Source organism: Chelonia mydas, chromosome 16 (assembly GCF_015237465.2).
Source record: "Chelonia mydas isolate rCheMyd1 chromosome 16, rCheMyd1.pri.v2, whole genome shotgun sequence".
NCBI lineage: Eukaryota > Metazoa > Chordata > Testudines > Cheloniidae > Chelonia > Chelonia mydas.
Genome location: NC_057857.1, coordinates 2,214,690 through 2,237,342, shown reverse-complemented (window position 1 = coordinate 2,237,342; position 22,653 = coordinate 2,214,690). Strand labels below are relative to the sequence as shown.

At 51.9% G+C, this 22,653-nt stretch overlaps 1 protein-coding gene across 1 annotated transcript; it reads right to left on the bottom strand.

The window, feature by feature from the left end:
• Nucleotides 1-486: 486 nt before the first annotated feature.
• Nucleotides 487-17,950, bottom strand: LOC102945354 (alpha-1-microglobulin/bikunin precursor). Its single transcript, XM_037879899.2, has 10 exons — nt 17,756-17,950; nt 15,630-15,772; nt 14,576-14,652; nt 13,709-13,826; nt 13,086-13,183; nt 8,627-8,664; nt 6,901-6,979; nt 6,113-6,280; nt 4,245-4,418; nt 487-674 (listed from the first exon to the last, which is right to left on the bottom strand). The coding sequence occupies exons 1-10, from the start codon at nt 17,873-17,875 to the stop codon at nt 643-645; spliced, it is 1,047 nt and encodes a 348-aa protein (XP_037735827.1). The 5' UTR covers nt 17,876-17,950; the 3' UTR covers nt 487-642.
• Nucleotides 17,951-22,653: the final 4,703 nt, after the last annotated feature.

Genomic DNA, 22,653 nt, shown 5'->3' with positions numbered 1-22,653 from the left:
ATTGTTAAATTAGAACTGCCTGCCTGGAACATCCCAGTTTGGGACCATGGGAAGAAGCCTGAATCCAGAAGGGTGTAGGCCCTATTCAGAAACACAGATCCTGGTTTCATGCTCACGTCCCCAGGTCCATCAGAGAGCAGAGACTCAGGAAACAAAGGAGACACAGAAACAGAATCTTACTCCAAGTTCTCCAGGAGGCATCAAATGCTGCGCAAGGCTGGAAGCGAAACCAGGCCTGGTTAGATAAAGACCAGGAAGCGTGACTTCGCCGGCTGCAGAGGACACGGTGAAGGGAGCATGGCAGGAGAGGGTGGTGGGAAAGAGAGTCGGAAGTGATGGATGGATTGCATCAAAGAAGATGGGGAGCTGGTGGCTCTTACTGCTGCCTCGGACAGCTGATGGTGGCAGATGCTTACACATCTTGGTGATGGGATAAGGGGAAGACCAAGAAGAAAGCCCAAGGGATGTGTGCACGCACACGCTATGCTCATTTATCATTGTTTATTTGAAGAGATTTCCTGTTCATTGAACCTGATCTGCACACAATCAGCACAAACATTATTCCAAATGCTCTCCTAGCAGGGGCTCCCTGCTGCGGCTTTTTAGCGATTCCAGCTGTCACTCCCCGTCCCCGGGTCCCCTTCAGTTGGACAAACCCAGAAACTCCTCCTCTCCTATAAGAAAAGGGAGAAAACATGTCACCACAGGCTATGCACAGAGCTGCGCACGCACCCAGAGGCCGTGGCCGTGCGCATGGTGTGAGTGTTGGACAGGCAGCCGTGGAGATCGCAGCGACTGCAGTCCCGCCAACACCAGAACTGATCGATCAGTACAGACACAGAATTAGGAAACAATTTCTTTCAGCAGGGTCACAGGTCTGCACCCCCTGGGAGGGTGCTTCCCAGCATGGGTACACACAAGAGCTCTGCCTGAGCCAGTGTGCTAAACAGCAGCGTCACCAGAGGTCACGCAGACATTAGCTCAGGCCAGCCACCTGACTACAAACCCGCCGGACCCCCAGGGACAGACGCAGGTGGCTATCCCAAGCTGCCCCCCGGCCACCCTGCTATTTTTAGTGTGCTAGCTCAGGCAGACCTAGCACCTGTCTGCCAGCCCATGCCGGGAAGCCCGGTCCCAGCTGCAGTGCAGGATAATACTGCAGCCTACTGAGCTCAGCCCGACCATCAGCCCCAGTCTCTACCCTGCAGCAGCCACTGTCCCTTCCAAATGCTTCTCGGGGCCTTTTGAATGTCTTCATTGGTTTCCCATCTATGGGATTTCTAAGGGGTCTGTCACCAGAGGCTCGGGTACACGGGGCAGATTCGACATTCCCTACTTAGGCCAAAGACTCCGAGCTCATGGAGAGCGAGGCCTGCCTGACAGGGCCTCCAGCGCAGAAAGGCAATGGCAGCAGCCGGTTGACAGTCGCTATGTATGTGAAACTCCTGAGCAATAGCATAGCCGCTTGCCAGTGGCTGGAGCCCTCATCCAGCCCAAGGTACGCTCAGTGGGGAACAGGTGAGCTGCAAGACCCCCCCCCCCCCCCCATCACAGACATGGCTTCCTTAATCCTTGACCCACACAGCTGGCACATGATATAACCCCAGCATTAGTCCTTCTTCCCATCAGAGCTCAGCAGGGCCTGCCAACGTTCCCTTGAGATACTGGCACTGGGCTGGGTACCTGGCAGATCTGGGATGTACCTGTGACAGGAGGCAGAAGCCAAGTGGTTAATGGAAACCTATTTGCCAGTAGCAGCTCAGAGCTAAGTGCATCGTGTAGCAGAGCTGTTGATGCATTCAAGACCAACCCAGAGGGGAGTAGCACCTACTGGCTAGAGTAGGGAACTGGCCAAAAGGATACCTAAGTTCTGTTCCTGCTTCTGCCACTGACTCAAGTGACCACGAGAAAGTCACTTAGGAAAACACTTTCCAAGGTGGGTGCCTGCAGTGGGCACCTAGATCTGTGGTTCCCAAACTGGGGTTCGTGAAATGTTAAGGGGTTCTCAGGGAAAAAATTCCCTAATGGCAGACAGAGCTGTCCCTAGGGACCCCGGGCAGCATGGGGCGAGCAGCCCGGAGCCCCTGGACTTCCAAGAGCGAAGCAGATTAAAGCAAGCATATCTATCACACTGAGGAGATTTAAACTTCAAGACTCTTTGTAAGAAATAAAAAGGGAGGTGGATATTTTTTGCTGTTTTTAAAATTAAATAGGCAGCTAGTATTGTTTTTAAAATGATTATGAAGAACAAGTTTAAGCTTTGTTGGAACATGCGTCGTTTGCCTGGACTGCTCAAGACCTGAGCGCTTGTGTAGAAGGAACTCTTTGAGTTGGCTTCTTAAATCCCTTCATGCTGTTTCACAGCTGATACTCCTTGATGAAACCCAGGAGCCTTGTCTTATAACAGGCTTATTCAAAGTGATACAAGTTACGAAAGTGAGATCTGGGAAGAGTGTTGCTGTTTTCATAATGTAATAAAAATACTATAATGATAAATTAATAATAAATAGTGTGTAATAAGCATGTCATAAAAACAAATTTTATATTTCCAAGATCACTGCTTTTATAATTTATACTTAGGTAAAGGAGAGAATCCCTGGAAATATTCATTTTTAGAAGGGGGATCATGAGACTTGACATTTTAGTGAAAGGGGTTCACAGGTTGTTAAAGTTTGGGAACCACTGCCCTACAGCCATAAACCAGGCACACTGTGAATAGAACCATCCAAATTTTCCAGCGTGTGGCCTTTACTTGGAGCTGCAGGGACTCAGGGTCTCTGAAATCCAGGCTTTTATATATGGATTTAGATACTTAACTTTAGGCACCAAGTTTGATAATGTTGGCACTAGCCTGTCTCTGTGGTGTGCCTCAGTTTCCCTGCCTATTAAAAGGGAGCAACCTATTCTCCACAGATGTAAAGGACTGGTGAAAAGTGCTGCATGGCAGGAAGCAGGGCCTGCCACAGAGCCAGTCTCCGGGTAACCTAACGAGCGCAGCTGGCCTGTAGCCAAGGAGAAAAGCCAGCAGACCAGTCTTAAGCCCAGCAGCAGCAGTTTAGTGGCTGCTCAGAGCACTCGCTCCCGACTGTGATAGCTCTTGTTCACTGCCAGCCCTGCTCCTGCCTTGTCTCACTCCAAGTGACGTCGGCTCTGACCCTTGGCTCTGGTTCTGACTCTGGGCGCCAGCTCCTGTGCTAACCATGAGCATGGCTCCCGCTTCTATCACAGGGCGTGATCACTCACTTCCCAGTCACGGACGCAACATTAGTGCCAAGCCCTTGTTATGGTTTCAAATGGTTAACTCTGCTCACTCACCAGCGGGGGCAGGCAAAGCAAAAGACAATAGGAGACTGAGGGGAGAAAAGGGGGGCCCAGGTGTGGGGATTTTCACCCCAGCGGGAGACCTGTGTGCAGCCGTGGCACCTCTGAGCCGGGCAGGAAAGAGGACGTGAGAGGCATAGGCACCAACTCTGTGGGTGCTCCAGCCCCGGAGCACGAAAACAAATGAGTGGGTGCTCAGCACCCACTGGCAGTAGGGTTGCCACCTTTCTAGTTGCACAAATCCGAACACCCTTGTCCCGCCCCCTGCCTCGCCCTGCCCCGCCCCTTCTTCAAGGCCCCGCCCACTCCATCCCTCCTCCCTCGGTCTCTCGCTCTCCCTCACCCTCGCTCATTTTTCACTGGGCTGAGGCAGGGGCCTGGGTGCGGGAAGGGGTGAGAGCTTCGGCTGGGCCAAGGATGAGGGGTTTGGGGTGCAGGGGGGGCTCAGGGCTGGGGGTGCAGGCTCTGGGGTGGGGCCAGGGATGAGGGGTTTGGGGTGCAGGAGGGGGCTCCAGGCTGAGGCTGAGGGGTTCAGAGTGCAGGAGGAGGTGGGGAGGGGCTCCAGGCTCAAGTCTGGGTGCAGGAGGGGGCTCAGAGCTGGGGCAGGAGGTTGGGGTGCAGGAGGAGGTACAGGGTTCAGACTCCGGCCTCAGGCAGCTCCTGGAAGCAGCTGGTATGTCCCTGGGAGGCCTGGGATGGAGCTGGGGGTGGGGGGGCGCCCAGAGGAGGCCAGTGCCTGAAGCGAGAGAATCTGGGGGCAGGGCTGAGGGGGTAGAGAGACGGGGTGTCTGCTGCGGTGTCAGGTTACATCCTTAGTGGAAGAACCAACTTCCCCGAGCTGCAAATGCTGGTGGGCCGAGAGGGCCGGAGCCGATGGCTGCTGCAGGAGAGTTAGCTTTGTGATAGTACCGTGCGAGCCATACCGTCTGCTGGGACCCCGCAGTACTCCTTGCACTCCTTCTCCGTGTAGAACTTGTTCCCGTTGCCCTGGCAGCCTCCATAGTTGAAGGTAGTGCACTTGCCCTGGGTTGCATCAAAGGCCCAGAGCATCACTGGTTGCTGACAGGGCCCTGGAACTATGGGTAACCTGCAGGCCGCTGGGAGAAAGAGACAAGAGGGGAGAAAGTGGAGTACCATTCTTCCCAGGCCCAAGGCCTGGACCCCCGCAGTTATGGACTGGGAGCCAGTGGAGGGAAAAGGATGCATGCAGTGGGCAGGCAGCAGCATCTGCCACACTGGCATATCTGGTGGGTGGAGGAGAGGAGTAGGGCTGTCAGGGGCAGGCTTGTCTGTACCCGAGTGGTAGGGCTTTAACTGCACCGGCCTAGGTAAACCAGCACAATGCCCCCTCTCCCCCCCACACTGTGGAAGCAGTTATACATGTGCTTGTACTGGAATAGCTGGTCCTGTACAGGGAATTGGCCAGACCAGCAAAGCCCCCTTGGAGAGCTTATACTGGCAAAAGGATTCTTTTACCCATAGAAGTTGCATCCACACTCCTCTTTGCTAGAGCTCTGCTGGCAAAATGTGTAGTGTAGCCCTGGCCTGGGAATGGGAGTAACGGCAGTGTACAGCATCTGTACCCCACTCTTAACTGCCCCACACTACAGGTGGTCCCATTCTATTGATATCAGGCAAAAAGGCCACCCCTGACCAGCACAGTTATACCAGGACAAAACAGTGGGTGTAGCCCGGACCTGAGGCCTTTCTAGAGAGCCCATCACCGTAGTATCTAGGCATGTTCTCTCCATCCCCTCATTTCACTCCACAGAGATGGACTGGAACGGATTTCCCGGAGTTGCTCTGAGCCAAGTGCAGCAGTTCAGGGCAGAGAGGTTGGGAAGGTGAAAGACACCACAACAGTGCAGCAGTTGGGGCAGTGGCACAAGGGCAAACCCACAATTCCCTGACCGCAATCAGCCAGGCTCGCCACGGGGCTTGTTTGGTTAGGCTCATTGTGCCGCCCGCCCTGCGGCTGAGTATCTTATATTGATTGTTGGGGATAGCTGTGGGGTAATCCAGGGTAATCCAGGGGGGAGACCTGGGAAGTTAACTGGGTCAGGTCTTTTATGGCAAACAGACACAGTTGGGCAACATTTTTTTGGCAAACAGTAAATTTCACTGAAAAATGCTTTTTGGGGGGCACTGAAACTATTTGCAAATTTGGGTCGAATTCAGTGAATAGTTTCAGCCTCCAAAAAAAGAAAAGGAAAAAATTGTTAGAAAACAAGAAAACAACTTGTTTCAGCCATTTCAGTATGAAATGTTTCGAGTTTTATTTTAAAATTGTGTTTCCTTTAGAAATATAGCTAATATTAAACAAAAGGTGAAAACCACCCAAAAATGACCCAAAATGAAACACCAAAAATAATTTCATTTTGGGTCAAAGGAATCATTTTGTTGGATCCAAAACAGATGGGTTTTGCTTTGGCCCCTGAATCACAAAAATCAGATCTAGCCACCTTTCCATTTTCAAGTCACCTCCTGCAGTCGGGCCTTGGACACGGATGCTGTCTTGTCTCATTTTGGCCCCTGGCTGATTTCTCAGAGCTGTCCCCACTGCGCTGAGCTCCCTCCACACTGACAGCACATGAATGTGTCACTTCCCCCCGGCACGGAGCCTGGGTCACTTGAATAAGGGAAGAGCTCTGAAGCAGGAAGCCGTGACCACAAAGGAGGAGCAGAAGGCTGGGGGCCCACAGATCAGAGAGATGGCGAAATCTGCCCCTCCTGCACTGGCCAGGGACTGCACAGATGGTTGCTTGGACACTAAAGGGCTTCCCCCCCTTACCCTCGGTTCTGCAGGTCTGAAGACACTCCTTTTCCGAAGGGAAGTTGTTCCCATTCCCAAGACAGCCACCATAGTGGAAGATCTCACAGGCCATAGAAGAAGAGTTGTAGAAGAACCGAACTTTCATCCCCATGCAGGGGCCCACATCTTTATTCAGCCGGCAGAAATCTGAACACATCAAGAGGGTTGATCCTAGTGAGCTGCATTTTACGGCCACAGAACCACATGGTGTGTGATGGTGACATCCAGGGGCTATATGGCCGTGTCACCTTCCCTCTGCCCGCTGAGCTGTCTCCCCGGGGACATAGCCTAACCCCCAAACCTCTGAGGAGATTCAAACATCTCCCATTTCCATGTGCTGCTTTCCCCCACCTGTGGGATTTCCCATGGAGATCACCCAGCTCTGTGGGGCAGGGGGAGCAATGGTCAGACCTGGACTAGGGGCAGGTTTGTAGCATAGGAAGCTGTGTCCCACAGGAAAAGGCAGAGAGTCCCAGCTCTCTGATGGCCACACTGCAGTTGCCAGTAGCCCTGGAAGGTCCCGAGGCAGGAGACTTTAAAGTGATAGCACCTGGCTGCCTAGAAAAGCTATTGCAGGTAAAAATTGAGGTTTTCAACATGAATTTATTCTGTGTTTCTGCTCCTGCTGAGGTCTGTGCACAGCCATCCCTTTTCCAGGCAGAAGGAGAAGAAGAGTTCCAGTGGGAGTACTCCAGCCATCCCCAGAGCGTGGTGATAACTTCATCCCACCCCACCCCACCGTGCAGAGACCCCATCTTTGTACAGACCTTCCTTTTTGCTGCTGAGTGGTAGCAGGGGACCTGCAGCTGAGCCCTCTTGCTCGGGCAGGACAGCTCTCCGAGACCTCTGCACACAGAAGAAAGAGCAGCCCATTAGGTGAATAAGTTTCCAACGACAATGCAATGGAACAACCGTGAGCCATAAGTCCCAGCATCTCTCCAAGGATGGCAACGAACGCAGACATTCCCCAGGCCTATAAGATTAGGGACACACAACCCTGCTGGGAGCAGGAGCAGGTCCATGGGCGGAACCTATTCTCCCAAGTGAAGGATGGGACCAGGAAATCACTGGGATTTCTAACAGAGCTTCTGCAGCATTCTGTAGCTTCCGCTCCCTCTTCACCCCTGGGAACGGCTAGGCGGGGGGTGGGGGGGGTGTCAGTCCCAGTTTGGGTAGATGTATGGGGGGTCAGTTGGGGGGGTGTCGTCCCAGCTTGAGTAGATGTACCAGCAGGGGGAGGAGGGGACAGCTGGGAGTGTCCATCCCAGCTCTGGTAGAGGTACCAGCGCTCTCTCTGCTCATGGCGGGTGGGCTCCAGCCAGCTGTCCAAGTACGTACCTGGGGGACGCATGGGACTGCACTCACGTGGCTAGTCCATCCCTGTCACAGTGGCCATGCTGCTATTTCAGCTTGAGCAGAGCTAGCACAGCCACTGTGCTGCACAGAGGTACCCACGGAGCCAACCCGAACAGCGCCAGTCAGTAACGAAGCGAGCACCTGTCGTCTATCAGGCAAAGAAGTTTGTGCATCCCTAAGAACGGGCTACCAGGGCCGTAGAACAAAAAGCTGCAGCTTGCACTGGGTGCCCCGTTTGAGAGGACCCGCAAGCCAAGTGGCATGACCTGGAGTCACAGTGCCAGTCAGTGAAGTTTGGCTCTGCTCTTGGCCTCCGTGATATCTTGTAGCAGTGAGTTCCACAGACTAAGTGTGCGTTATGTGAAAAAGTACGTTAGGTCATCCTGCGATTTGGCAGGAGCTGGACTCCTGGGACAGGTAATGGGACATGAAGCCTTTCGCCTCTTTGTCACCTAAAAGTTATTGGCCATTTGATAGCCCCTGTATGCCATGCATTTAGTGGTCTCAGACCACTTCCTACTGAGCAAGTGTCTCACAAATAACCTCCACTACAGCTAAGACTAATTGAAGGGCTGTTGGTACCAACTGGCACCAATTTACCCAGCTGAGGGCTTGGCCCTAAGGTTTAAACAGGCCACAGATTCTGACGTGCCTTCTCTCTCTTCAAAGAGGGTCCCTCTGAGTCCAGGTGGGGCACATAGGTGGACGGCGGGGCCTCCCGGATCCAGAACTAGCTACTTGCACCAAACATGGAACATTAAAGTAAAATCAAATGTAACAAAGCGGAGTCTTCATGGGGTCTTGCCTCGGCTTAGAAGTTAATCCCTTGCGCCCATTTCGTTCCACTGTACCCTAGGCTCCTTACAAGGTCTACTGTCATCAGGGATACAAGCACATCAGGAGACGTCAGTGCTGGTGAAGGGCCATCTCCCAAGGTGGCTGAGAAAGCCAGGCTGGGCCCTTCTGAAGAGCTGCCAGCCTGAGCAGCATGCACCCCCTTAATCCAGTGGCCTGGTTACCACAATGAACGTGGAAATCCAGACTGCACTTTCTGGAGGGATGCCTAACGCTCCAGCGCAATTCTCTGAAGACCCAGGAAATTCAGCTTGTGAGGTTCCTTCCAGCCCTGCAACTCACCTTGGATTCAGGTTGGGTCTCGCTGGGAACACATTCACCTGCACCAAGGGACGGGACAGGAGAGCGTTAGTAGGATGGGAGATAGGAGTTGGAAACGGATGGAGAGGCAGCTGCTAACTGGCCTGCCCAACTCTGTGCAGTTTGCCTCTATCATCGCAGGACACGTGCACTCTGTCTGTGGACTTCTAGGAGGCCCCAAGCTCCCCCCAAGGTCTGCACACAGAGCGAAGCCTAGGAATCCCACCATTGTTCCATGCTATCTCCATGGCCCCTTGGTGGGGGTGGAGTTTGAACTACATGGAGCTGGCGAAGGCAAGAGCGGGCAGAGTGAGGGCAGGAGGAATGGGCAGGTGCAGCTGGTTGGGCCCTTGGATTCTCTCCCACCACCCAAGACCTATGTGGCAGATGTTAAGGCAGCCCTAGGCTTTAGTACCAGGCATTGCTAGGGAATAGGCTGGCAAGGCTCTCATGGACCGTGCTGCGTATCTGTGTCAATACAGCCCTGTCCCCATATAGCACATGAACAGAAAGGCTGAGACCTACCCTCCCTGCCCCCATCAGGAGAGTTTCCTGCAGAGAACGTCTGTGATTTCCTCACCCTCCCCTCTGGCCTTTTACTCACCCATCAATCCCCCAACGCTTACACTTCTGTTTGGATCGCATCACCCTGAAATTGCAAGCCCACCCGCACGGCCACAGCTGTACAGTGCCTGGCATGAGCAGGTGGGGGCAGTTCAGCGTCTAGAACCAGAGAAGTGTGGGGCTGGAAGGGACCTGGAGAGGCCATCTCATCCAGCCAGACAGGACCAAGTCCCCCTCGCCCATCCCTGACGGGGTCTGTCCAGCCGGTTCTTAATCCCCCCAAAGACAAGGATTCCGCAATCTCCCTCACGAACCTATTCTAGTGCTTCACTGTCCTAACATCCAGCCTAAATCTCATTTGCTGCAGATTACCCCCGTTCCTTCTTGTCCTGCCTTCGTGGACGCTGATCTTTATAACAGCCCTTAACATGGCTGAAGCCTGTTGTCAGATCCCGACTCAGGGTTTGTTTCTCAAGACTAGGCGGGCTCAGTTTTCTGAACGTTTCCTCACATCTTTCCTAACGTGCAGCGCCCAGAACTGCAGACAGCACTCCAGCCAAGGCCTCCCCAGTGCAGGGCAGGGCAGGGCAGTTACCTCCTGTGTCCTCAGGGAGCTCCCCATTGAGTGATTCAAATGCAGAGTGACTGTGTGCCTTAGTAGTTCAGCCCTTCCAGTGCCACAGCCCATGCTCCCCTTTGGGGCCTAGGATCACACTACAGATAGTCTGCCTCAGTTTCCCCTCTTGGAGTGTTCACATAAAACATCCCCCAGGCTTTCCCTTGGCCAGAAGGACTCCTCCTTGGGGACTGGGTTTATTCATATGAAATAAACTACAAATAAAACTCAAAATCCACATCAGAGTCCTCCCAATATACAGTTTCTCTTCCTCCTACCAGGCTCCTGGCCTAGGGCAACTGCCTGGTCTCAGGCACCTCTCTGCAGAAGCCTGTCATCACACTCTGCAACAGCTTCCCCCACGGCAGCCTCTTGCGGCTCTCCCCAGGCACTCACCCTCCCCGCATTGCACACTCAGCGGTGGCGCTGCAGCCCTATGGGGCAAGCCACCCTGGTACAGCCATGTGGACCGTTCAATCCCTGGTTCTTGTCCCTTTCCTTCTCCACCGTGGGGGCTCAGCAGAGCTGCGGCTGCAATGAGCTGAGCAGGGGGGGCTGTGGGTGGACTGTCATTCACCAGGGACCTCTCTGGCCAGCTAGCGCATGAGCTCATGGAGGGGATTCTGTCTAACTCATCAGTGGAAACGCATGCAACCTCGCCGGTAGGGAGCGCAAGTGGGTGTGGTGTGAGGAACTCCCCCTCCCTGCCGGGGAACTCCTGGCATTCAGGAGCCGGGCAGCGTGTGTGGGGCAATCACCCAGCGACGAGCGAGGGTGCTGCTGACACATCGGGGCTGGGAATGATGACAAGGATTCCCATTCTCCACACTAGTGGGAAATGATGCTGCTTGGGGGTGCACTATGCCTAAGCCTCCTGGAGGCCTGCAGCCATCTAACTAACCCGTGCCCATCACCACAGCATCTGGGCACCTTTGAGCCCATCATGTGGCTCTGTTCTGGATTGTAGCTGAAGGTGTGTGGGGCCTGGGAGCCTGATCCATTCAGAGACGGCCAAGTCGCCTTGTCTCCACACAGCTCCTCTCTGCTACTTCTTACTCACCACAGATCTCTTCCTTTCTCCCACTTTCCTGCCTCTTGTCCATCCCTTCAGGCCCCTGGCTGCTCTGCTCTTCCCACCTGCCCGTGGCTCTACACCCCATAGTCTTCATAGTAATATGATTATGATATGATTATGGCATAATTATGATGTATTTTGTGCAAGATAAGGCAGGTGAGATATCATTGGAAAGGTTATGATTTACTGAATGTGATTATCCTATTTGTGTGCATGTATCACGTTGGTATCTAAAGTTAGGAATATTGTCTACGCATCTATTACAAATGTGTTTACATCTGGGGAATGCCCACTAGACAGAATGCAATCAGTCTAGATGGCTCGCTGGGAAGGGCCGTTAGGGAAAACAAGAGGTCTGAGAACAGGGGTGGGCACACTTTTTGGCTCAAGGGCCACATCAGGGTTCTGAAACTGTATGGAGGGCCGGGTAGGGAAGGCTGTGCCCCCAAACAGCCTGGCCCCTGCCCCCTATCTGCCCCCTCCCACTTCCCACCCCCTGATTGCCCCCCTCAAAACCCCCTACCCGTCCAACCCCCCCCCGATCCTTGCCCCCTGACTGCCTCCTCCCAGGACCCCCTGCCCCTAACTGCCCCTTGGGATCCCACACATCCAACCCCCCCTGCTCCCTGTCCCCTGACTGCCCCGACCCCTATCCACACCCCCATCCCCTGACAGGCCCCCCGGGACTCCCACACCTATCCAACCACTCCCTGTCCCCTGACAGGCCCCCCGGGACTCCCACACCTATCCAACCACTCCCTGTCCCCTGACTGCCCCCTGGGACTCCCTGCCCCTTATCCAAACCCCCCTGATCCCTGCCTCCTTACCATGCCGCTCAGAGCAGCAGAACTCGAGCTGCACCCGGCCGGAGCCAGCCACGCCACCACGCGCCCATCAGGAGCTTGCAGCCCTGCCACCCAGAGTGCTGGTGGCACAGTGAGCTGAGGCTGCTGGGGAGGAAGGACAGCAGGGGAGGGGCTGGGGGCTAGTCTCCCCAGCCAGGAGCTCAAGGGCTGGGCAGGATGGTACCATGGGCCAGATGTGGCCCACGGGCTGTAGTTTGATCACCTCTGTCTTAGAAGATGCTAATCTCCCACCGGGGAGCCTTCCTGGGGACACTTCCTGAGGATGCTACAAACAGCCTCCGAGTAATGTCTGCTGTGTCCCTACAGGGGCATGTGACCAAGTCACCTGGTACTGGACTCCATCTTGAAATACGAGTGTTTTTCCACTGACTGGGTGTGGAAACTAAGAGACAAAGGGTTCCCGCCATAAACAAAAGCTATTTAAGGCAGGGGAGTGACACAATTGTGGTTCTTCACTGACTCCCTGCCCAAGAAGATTGCTGGAAACACTTGAGAAACAAAGACTGGACTAGAGAAGAAGGGCTGAACCCAGGCTAGAGGGATTTGTAGCCTGTGAAAGAAATACCTGGAGTTTTGAGCTGCAAACAAGTGTAGCTTGCCCTCAAGAATCTCTACCAACTGCCTAAAACAAAACTTAGGGTGAGAATTTGCTACTGACATCCAATCTCTTTGTATATTAGGCTTAGATTGTGTTTTAGTTTATTTGCTAGGTGATCTGTTTGCTATCCCTTATAATCACTTAAAATCTATCTTTTGTAGTTAATAAACTTGTTTTTGTTTTGTCTAAAACCAGTGTATGGGAATCATAACTGGGGGCAGTAAGCTGTTGCATATCTTCCTCCACATTGAGGGAGGGGGTGAATTTCCTAAGCTTGCACTGTACAGTTCCCTGTGCAGTGTAAGATGGTATAATTTTGGGTTTACACTCCAAAAGGGGGGCGCATACCTTAGGAAGTGTGAGGTGTCTTTGTGGAGCCTTCCCATGCAGAGAATCCCTAGATCTCAGCATGTGTGTGTAGTTGCAGCTGGGTGTGTCCCTACCAGTATGTGTGTTGGAGGGCGCTGGAGGGCCTGTCGCAGCAATACAGTGTAAAGTGAACCCAGGTTTGTGGGTCAGGCGGACTCAGTGGTACCCCAATTCCAGGTGGCACCCTGGGGGGAACCCGTCACACAGCCATGCTGCATTCTCCCTCCCTGCTATCGGGCTGAAGTGTGGTCTGGGAAGACCGGGCGAGTAACAGAACATAGAGACCATGGAGGTGCCTGAGGCTGAGGGAAGGAGGGGGGCCCTGCAGTGACATCTGATCATACATGGGTTACCTTTGTTAATCATGATGAAGATGGAGTCCTCAGGAATCCCCATCTCCTGAGCAAACTGCCTGAAATCCACAATAAGACCTTCTCGCAGCTCCGGGGTCCTGCCTGGAGAGAACCCAAACTTCAGCAGGTGTGTGAGTGGTGTATGGGTTGGGAGAGGGTTTGAAATCCCACCTCCTCTTCCCTCCCACAAAGCTCCTGTAGCTAAAGGCAGGCCCACTCTGTGCAAGCTTCCCCTTCCCAACTCAGTGTGTGGAGCACACCATCTAGAGTATCAGGTCAGACCTTTGCTCCATCAGCCTGTCCCCAGCAGTGGCCAAGTACTTGTAAGGACCAATATTTGTATTGCACCTCAATCCTGATGAGACACAACCCTTGACACCCTAGCCTGGGCCTCTCCTGAGCAGACCCTGCCAAAGCCAGAGCAAATGACCCCTAATTGGGGGGATAATTGTGTGGGGACTGTGACCAAAGTTGGGCTGGGCCAGACTCTCCAGTTCGGAACAGGTGGGGAGCCCCACACAGGTCAGATCACACCCGGGCAACAGCCTCACTGTCACCCCGTGATGGATGCTGGGGCCTGAGCGCTTGCCAGTGCCACAGCCAGATGCCATGGTCACAGACACCTGCCATAGAGTTTGGCTGTAATGGTCAGTCCGAAGCTACTTTTCTTCTGCATTAGAATGATGGCGTATTCCTCATAGTTGGTGTGCACCACGTAGGAGTCGATGGTCACGTCCCAGCCTGCAGAAAAGGAAATACACACACAGCTGCAAGAGGGCACTTCTCTAAAGGGACGTGAATAGGGGATAATCTGCCATTTGAAAGTGGGCTAGATGAAATGAGGCAGCTGGGCCAGGGTCCTAGCCTGTGCTATTTGCTGAACCTGGCTGCTTCTGCCTAAGCCGTGGTGGCTTTGAAGTAGCCACAGTTTGAGCTAACCTGGCCTCACTCAGGGAGAATGTACCATCCTTGCAGGGCCCCAAGGCTACCCCACAGTGTATGCGCTGCACCTGACCTGATTTCACTGGCCATGATTCACTGCTGCATTACTCTCATTTTATACCCAGGTAACTTCACTGCATCTAAGAGAGTTAAAAACAATGGGTGATAAACAACTTAAATTGATTCAAAAGAGAAACTGACAGGGCTCTTTTAATTACGATTGCTGTTCGGGGATCTTCAAAGTTAGAGGAGGAAGAGATCTGGAATAGGATTGGCCCCTGCACTACTTTCTTCGGACCTTTATCCCAAAGCCTGGATTTAAATGTCCTAAGCTACGGAGCTTCTACCACTCCATTGGGAGATTGTTTCACAGTCTCTACTAGATTTCCATGTTAGACTTTACTTCCCAGGTTGGTTGCATTTTCCTTCCCTTCATTCCATCCTAGCTGGGCTGTCGTCCCTTCTTTTTCTACATCAGGTTCTGCATCCAATGGTTCTAAGTACATGCAGCTCTAGGAGAAAAGCAGAGTTGTCCTTCCCACACTTACTGGGGTTATAGTAGGTGTATTTTCCAGGTATGTTGGTTTTTTGATACTCTCCGGAAACCTGTGTGCAGACACCTTGCCTGGGAAGGGGAGAGAAAACCTCTAATAACTGCAGCTATTCCCAGTCCCACTCCAATCACGGGCCACCAGAGTTCTTTAGTCACTGCCAAGTGACGCACTGTAGGCCCATAAGGCAGTGGATCCATTGGCCCTGCCCCCACCCCAGCACCCATCACAAGAGACCTTCAACTTCCCCCCCCCCCCACTTTCTGTCCCAATGAGTCTGGTGGACCTGGGCCTCCACAGATGAGAAATAAGGAGCAGGATTTGACCCTGCATGATTAGTATAGTGGGACAGTACCAAGCAGTTTTGCCTCCTTTTATTTTGTACTGTCATTTTAAGGCTTTTTAGGCTTTGGTGCTGGAAGCAGGGAGGAGCCTGTGTAAACGCCTTTTGATGCTACCAAGTCAAAAGGTCCCAGGCACCTCCAGTAACATGAGCATTAGTCAAAGCTGCACTTGCTCCTCAGCTGGAGTGGATAACAGCTCTGCAATCAACTTGTGTGTCTGTTCAGGGGCTCCCTGACAATCACGTGGGTGGTTTGAATGTTTGTACTTCCATTGAAATCCATTCCCTCCTTCCAGGGTGTAATTCCAACCAAGAGATGCCTGCGATTGAGAGTTAATTTCTCCTTTGGCTCCTTCCCGCTGTGCCCAGACTCTCCTCTCATTTCACCCCCAGAGCTCAAGGGGTTTCATGAATAGGCTGTTTAGCGATACCCCCATTTTGTAGCTGGTGAATCTCAGGCACAGGCGGGGGAGCCATGTGTCCATCATTGCAGCAGGCGGCATGTAAGCGGCCCCCTGCAATACTGAATCGCAATGGGCCCGATTTTCAGGACCATCCAGCTGAAGCCAGTAGGACCTGCAGGGGGCAGAAGCTCTGAAGCAGGCCACTGGAGGGAGCTGCAGCTCTGAGTCTCCGGGGTGCACAGGACGTCCGGGTTGTGCTCCTGTGTTTTGGGGAACTGGGGAACAGTAGTTCCTGGGAGCCTACCTGAGTCTGGTGCTGGCGGTGCTGATCCGATTACTGGTCAGCCCTGGCCCCAGCACCAGCGTGCCCATGTTGAATTTATCCTTGTATTGCTTCATCCAGGTGCACGTTGTGCCCGTGGCAATGTCGTACCATTTCCCGTATATCTAGGAGAAAGGAAAGCACAGCCTGTGACTGCCCCACCCTGCGCCCCAGACAGGCCCGCCAGGGACGTTCCGCCTCTGCTGAGGATTTGGGGGATTTTCAGGGTTTTCTGCAGAGTTTAAACTTTCCTTGCAAAATACTGATGAGCCTGATCTTGTGGGGCACCAAGGGTCAGCTTAGGTGCCCGAATAGCTCTGAGGGCCTGGGCCTGAGCCCCTACAAATCCCACGGACTTCAGTGGGGCTACAGGCTTTTCAGGAGCAGGTCCCAGCTCTTCTGGCTGCTTTAGGAGTGTGAACCAGGCCTGACCTGCCTGGTCTTCAGCCAGCCTGCACCAATGACAATGCTAAGAGGGGTGAGCTACCCCATACATCTCCAAGGTATATGAATTCCAAAATCTAATGATTGCAATTTAAATGTTATCATTAACTATTTCACTGTGGGTTGTCCAGAAACATCTGGCTAATGCACTTCTACTTGCCCTCCCAACTTAGTGTCAGACCCACTGCCTCCTGACTCTGCTGGTGGGGCAGCAGGGAAAGCTGCTGCTGAATCCTAGCTGTTCCTTCCCTGCTGGGCTCAAGCTCCAAACCCTTATTCTCACATAGCTGCGCATTACACCACTGGGCCAGCCCTATAGCCATGTCTCTGACCAACAGCTTGTGCCAAGGCTGAAGAAAGCAGAAGAGACAAAGTAGTTAATGCACAGTACAAAGCCTAGATCAGAGGTCCCCAGACTGTGGGGCATGCCCCTGGCGGGTGGGCAGAAAAAAGTTTGCGGGGGGGGAGGGGTGCTGCTGGGGCCCGGTGTGCTGCTGGGGCCCAGGCAAGGCCACATGGGAGGAGGGGAGGGAGCGCCACCCAGCTCTGCTCCTGGCCCCAGCCCTGGCTGCTTGCCCCACACCTGGGGCTCCACTCCCGGCCAGCCCTGGCTGCCAGCCCAGTCCTCAGGGCTCCGCTCCTTGCCCACCCCCGGCTGTGGCCCCAGCCTTGGCCTTCTTATCCCTATCCATGTCCGCCCCCCATCCCGGAGCTTCAGCCCCACTCCCGGCCCTGGCTCTGGCGGGAGGGGCATAGACAGGGGTAAGGTGGGGCGTGAGGTAAAAAGTTTGGGGACCCCGGCCTAGATAGATACCTAGGTTATGTCTACACTACAGCCTGTGTCGGCAAAACTTATGTTGCTCAAGGGTGTGAACATTCCACCCCCAATAACATAAGTTACGTGACACAAGCATTCCTGGGCACCGGGCTCTGTCGGCGGGAGGTTCTCCTGCCAACACAGCTTCTGCCGCTCGCAGTGGTGGTTCTGCTCTGCCAATGGAGAGCTCTCTTCCCCACACGCGCTGCGCTGACCCGGACAGCCTCACCACAGCTCAGCCTGGTAAGCAGTCTGACTCCTTCTCAGGGTGGCCTTTGAAAAAAGTGTTGTCTGTTAAACGCCACTTAAAAGGAATCGGACGGGGACCACTTGGCTCCAGAGTCTGGCACTGGTTCATGTGACAGCTCTGCCCACAAGATAGTTTCCCCTCAGATCCCCTTGACTGGTTGCTCCCACTGCAGTCTATGCGGATTCTTTTCCACAAAGCAAATTGTTCCCTGTCTGATACAAATCCTGCAGCCCCACAGCCATGTACATGGGCACCCTACATGGGAAAGGTGCATTGCCCATATCTGTTACATCACACACACTCACTCATTCACTTCCCCCTCTGCACACACTTAAGCCCTTCCTATCAGGGTGTCTGCAGTGAGATGCAGCACCTATCCCAATATGCATTCATCACAGGTGCACCCACACTAGCACCCTAGCTCTGTACCCCCCTAATTGATGTGGGTCAGAGTGAGACCTTTCCAGCTCTGGCCCAGCTCTTGTTGGAAGAGGACCTGAGACGATGACTGAAAACACTGGCATTTTTAGAGACAAAACACACTTCACTTTTCTAATCTGCTCCTGAGAATTAATGTAAGCGCTAGACAGTTGTTACCCGTTCAGGGTCGAAATTCTCCTGCACTTGGATATCCTGGGCTTGGCTCCCAGTCGGGCTCCCTCTGGCTGTGGGCAGATTGGAAAGAAAGAGAAGGAAGAAGACCCCCTGGAACTTCATGGCCCCGAGGTTGGTTGTGCCCCTCAGCTTCAGAATGGACGGACTCAGCCCTGGAAAGTGGATGCTGCAAAATGTGAACTCCAAACCCCTGGCCGCGGCAAGAGGTGAATGGCCGTGGGTGGGCAGAGCATGTCTGAGTACATCCCAGGCAGCCAATCAAACAGAGAGCGCAGCCCTGAGGGATCCAGATAGTGCAGGCTCAGTGAAATGGAGACTTCTGGATCAAGCTGGGGGCTTGCGGCCTCAGAACCGCTTGCACCTTTCAGGTGGCTGACCAGTTCACATTGTTTGATGGGCTATTTTGCTGCCAAACAGAAATGAGCTGGTTTCTCTGGTGAAGCAGCAACGGGGTTAACGCAACAACCCGCAGCATTTTAGATGTTGTTAGCAGCAGTCACTGTCAAATAGCTTTGTGTGAATGCAAGTGTCTTGAAAATGAGGGACTGATAGTCCTGGCTAGAACAAAGCTTGCTCCTCACAGCTCTGCCTGTGCCCTTTGTCCCAGCCCTGGGGTCGCTCTGTGTCCAGCTCTGCCACTGCCCCTCAGTCCTGACCCACAACCTGCCCCACTACCACCACCAAGGCTGATCCAGCCCCGGGATCTCCACATGCAGCTCTGCCAGTGCACCTCAGTCCAGCCCTGGACTTCTCTCCCAGACTGAGAAGCATGTTGAACTAAGTGGCATTTTGGTGATTTGAACCACTGTCCACTAACGACTCAGAGGAGAAACCTTGGTGCTATTTTTGTTTGTGCCCTGAGACAGAAGATACATGTACAACTGCTGAGCTAAAAGGCTAGTCAGAACAACACTGCGTTCTTCGAGCATCTTCCAGCTGAGTCCTAAAGGCCCCCTCTGGCAGGGATGATGGAAGTCTCCTCCTGCCGCTGAGATGGAGGTGCAGTGAGACATGCTTGCAGCAATGCTGTTGAGCCACTCAATACCTCAGTGCTGTCCTAAGGGTCCAGAAAAGTGAGGGGTCTCCAAGAATGAAGCCAGGAGATCACTTGTTTTGTTTGTGGCGCATGGCTCCCAAATAAAAGCCCATTGTTTAAGAAGGTCTGTGGCTCTGTATGTTATGACAGCAGGGAAGCAGCATTGTGTCCACTTTTTAGATGGGGAAACTGAGGCCCAGAGTAGTGAAGTGATTTGCCTAAGGTCACAGAGTGAGTCTGTGACAGAGGCAGGAACAGATCCCAGGTCTTTTAATCCTCCATCCTGATGTTTAACTATAAGACTTTCCTTCTCCAGGACTAACCCACAGGGACTAACCCACCATCTGGTGAACAAAGCCTTCTCTCCCTTGGTTACTTAGGAGCCATAGAGAATGGAAAGACAATGTTTTCCATGTGTAGCTCCCTGGTGATATCTATACTTAGATTGGATTTGATGGGTTATTGCAATCAACAAATGGCCGAACTTCTTGTTTCCTCCTCCACAGATAGGATCAGATTTTGCGACAAACATTGTGTTTGCATCAGTTCCCACTGCAATCTCTTCTGGAAGCCATCATGTAACCATCAGCCATAATTAACTAGCTGTCGGCATGGCCAAACCACAATAAATCTTAGCAACTGACAATGAACCTTTATCCTCTAGCCCCAGAGAGGCTCTTTCACTCTCTTACAGTAGCAATAGAAAGGGTTTAATACAGATCAGTCATGCAAGGCCAGGTTGTCTTCATGTTCCCCTTGCTGCTCCCCATCACTGTTTGTGTTCAAAGACTGATTAACTAAATCAAACAGTGAGAGGGAAACTGCAAACAGCGCCAAGGACAACCCCCCCCCCCAAAGTTTAAAATCAAGGTTTTTAACTAATATTTGCAAATAAAGGAGCAGAACCAGAGAAGCTGGCTGCAAACCCCATCCTGCCCTTTCCCCCACTCCTGCAGAATTTTCCAATCTCTTCTTCTGGATCCCAAGCCAATGGGCGTTTTGCCTGAGAGAGGCATGAGTAACCAGCTACCTTTAGTCCCTCCCCTTTGTAACTGAGAACGCCTTCAATTATTAAAGCTGAAAGAATGTTTAACTAAACACTGAATTCAGCCTTCAACTAAAAAACAACAAGGAGTCCAGTGGCACCATAAAGACCAACAGATTCATTTGGGCATAAGCTTTTGTGGGTAAAAAACCCACTTCTTCAGATCTATGCATCTGAAGTGGGTTTTTTACTCACAAAAGCTTATGCCCAAATGAATCTGTTGGTCTTTACTGTGCCACTGGACTCCTCGTTGTTTTTGTGGATACAGACTAACATGGCTACCCCTCTGATACGTGGTAGCCTTCACCTAGGATGCGATTTGCTAGTGCAAGATCTTCCACTCTCTTTCTCAAGTGTGGAGCTGTGTGGGAGAGGGAATGAGCTTCCCGCACCTGGGTGCATGTCACTGGCCAATAAAGCTGCACATATACATTTGTGTTGCCAAGAGTGGGCCAGAAGAACAGCATGTGTGAGAGTGACTGTAAGCAGATATGTTGCATTGACCCAATGCTGAGGTCTATGACCTCACCTGGTTGAAATAGGGGAATTTTTGTAAGGGAACAGTAAAAGGATCCCTGTATAAAATTGATTTCTAAAAATCGACTTCTATAAAATCAACCTAATTTCATAGTGTAGACATACCCTGAGACTCCAGCAAATGGTCTCAGGTGATCAGGAAGGATGTCCTCGTTGACAGCATGAAAAGCAGCACAGAGGTTAGGAAGGATGAAGAAAGAGAGACAATGAGAGTCAGATGAGAGGAGAGCACTTAACCCCCAATGGGTGGCAGGCTCTGCCCCATGCTGGGTTGTACTGGCTACTGTGCAATTTTAGATTCTAACTGAAAGCCATTTTGTTTTGTCATTTTTTGTTCTGAGTTGGAGAAAAGGCAGGAATGAGAAAGAGTTGTCTGAGTATCAGATGTGATTATACATCAAATTCTTAGGGTTTCAGATGTATCCAGGCCAATTCCAGAACAAAGAACAGAAATTGCATCCACAGAGTCCATAAAGTCGATGATTATTGTCAAGATTTGTATTATTCACTGGGCACCATCTGTGTGCTCAGCACTGTTCAGAATACGCCATAAATGTAGTCCCTGAGCCAATGCATATAAGCTGTGTAGCCCAGGATAAGATGGCTCAGATATTTAAGTATGAAGTGTAGAGTTGAGCACTTGCTAATAATCAGTGCTGAGGCACTGATGGGAATGGAAGTTTTATTTAAGGACTAGAAGATTTGACTTTCCAACTTTCTTTCAAGAGGAAGAGCTGCCCAGAGCTCCTGTGTCTATTTTCCTTTCCTGTCTTCAGTGGCCCTGATATAGCTCAGAAGTCTCAATTGTTTTCTCAACTTTAAAATGTGTTTGGTTTTAACTATTCTCCTGTGAGAATTGCAACTCAATCACTGCACTGTTGTGTTTAAGAGCCGTCTGGAAAGTCACGAGCCGTTTAAACTGAAGGGAAAGCCGCGTTGCCAACTCTCATGATTTTGTCATGAGTCACATGATAATTGTTTCCTTAAAGCCCCAGCTCCTGGAGTCAAGGGGAGATGTGATGATTTCAGCCCTCAGTCTTAAAGAAAAATGAAGTTTCTAGCCCTTGTGACTGTGGAGAAAGCTTCAAAATGTGACCCCAGTGCACCTAAAGATTCAAAAAGCAGAAGGCAAAGGAAAAGAACCCCACAGCTATGATTTGTACATAATCCCATGATTTTAAAGCCAATCCCATGATTTTTTGGTGAGCCTGACTCAGGATTTTGAACATGTGGGGTTGCACTACTATGAAAGCAACTTGAAACTGTCAGTTTCACTCCTGTTCAAGGTCAGTTTCTAATCTATTATTTGTAGGGATAGAGCTCCAGGCAGGTGCAGTATAAACTCATGGGGCCTTGCCCTTTTAGGATACTTCCAAAAGTTAAATGATCTATTCCAAAGCTTGGGGAATGGCAAAAGGGTGACAGAAAGTAACCTAGATTTTTCTACAAATGTTTCAATTGTTGCATTGAAGAGTTAGTAGCAAAGTAAGAATATACATTAAAATTTTAAATGTAACCAGTGTCCCTTAAGTGACTTGTCACAAGATGTCAGAACATGTTAGTATTAGAGCTGAGAGGGTCTAATATTTATTTATTTTTCTTTCTTTATACAGGAATTCTGCTGCAAAATCCTACCTCAGCGCCTCATCGTGGCACAGCAGTGACCCTGGCTGTTTGACAGCTATGGTAGTGGGGCATATACCCTGGTAGGCATAACCATGCTACAAAAGTGTCGGACTATCCAATCCAGGGAGGGGGATTGCTCTCTCAGAGGAAAGAGCGCTTTTCCTTCTCCTTAGAGGTTGAAGGCTAGCTAAGCTTGAGGAGGTAGGCATGTGTGCTCGCCTAGCCAGTGGGATGGCTTGAAGTTAACAGCTAAAACAACACGAGTAAATGGGTCTTAGGTCCCTGCACGTCACTGAACCGTTCTATGGTGGTGGAGCGGAAATTGAGCAACGAGAGGTTGCTAAAAATGCCAGGTGCCAGGCCAACATGGAAAAGGCCGATGCTCGCTGCGTGTACTTACAACTGTAGGTCGCTGGCGAGGGAGGAAACTTTAAACCATCTGATGGAGGAGAAGAAAAGGATAAGATGCGATATCCTCGGTGTCTGCGAAACCCAACGAAAGAAGGAGCTGGAAGTCAACTGGAAGGATGGAAGCGCTATGAGGCTCGGAAAGGGAGATGGTGCTAGAAATGTTGGAGGAGTCGGATTTATCGTCAGTAAGGATTGGTCTTCGAAAGTCATATCATGCCAGCTAAT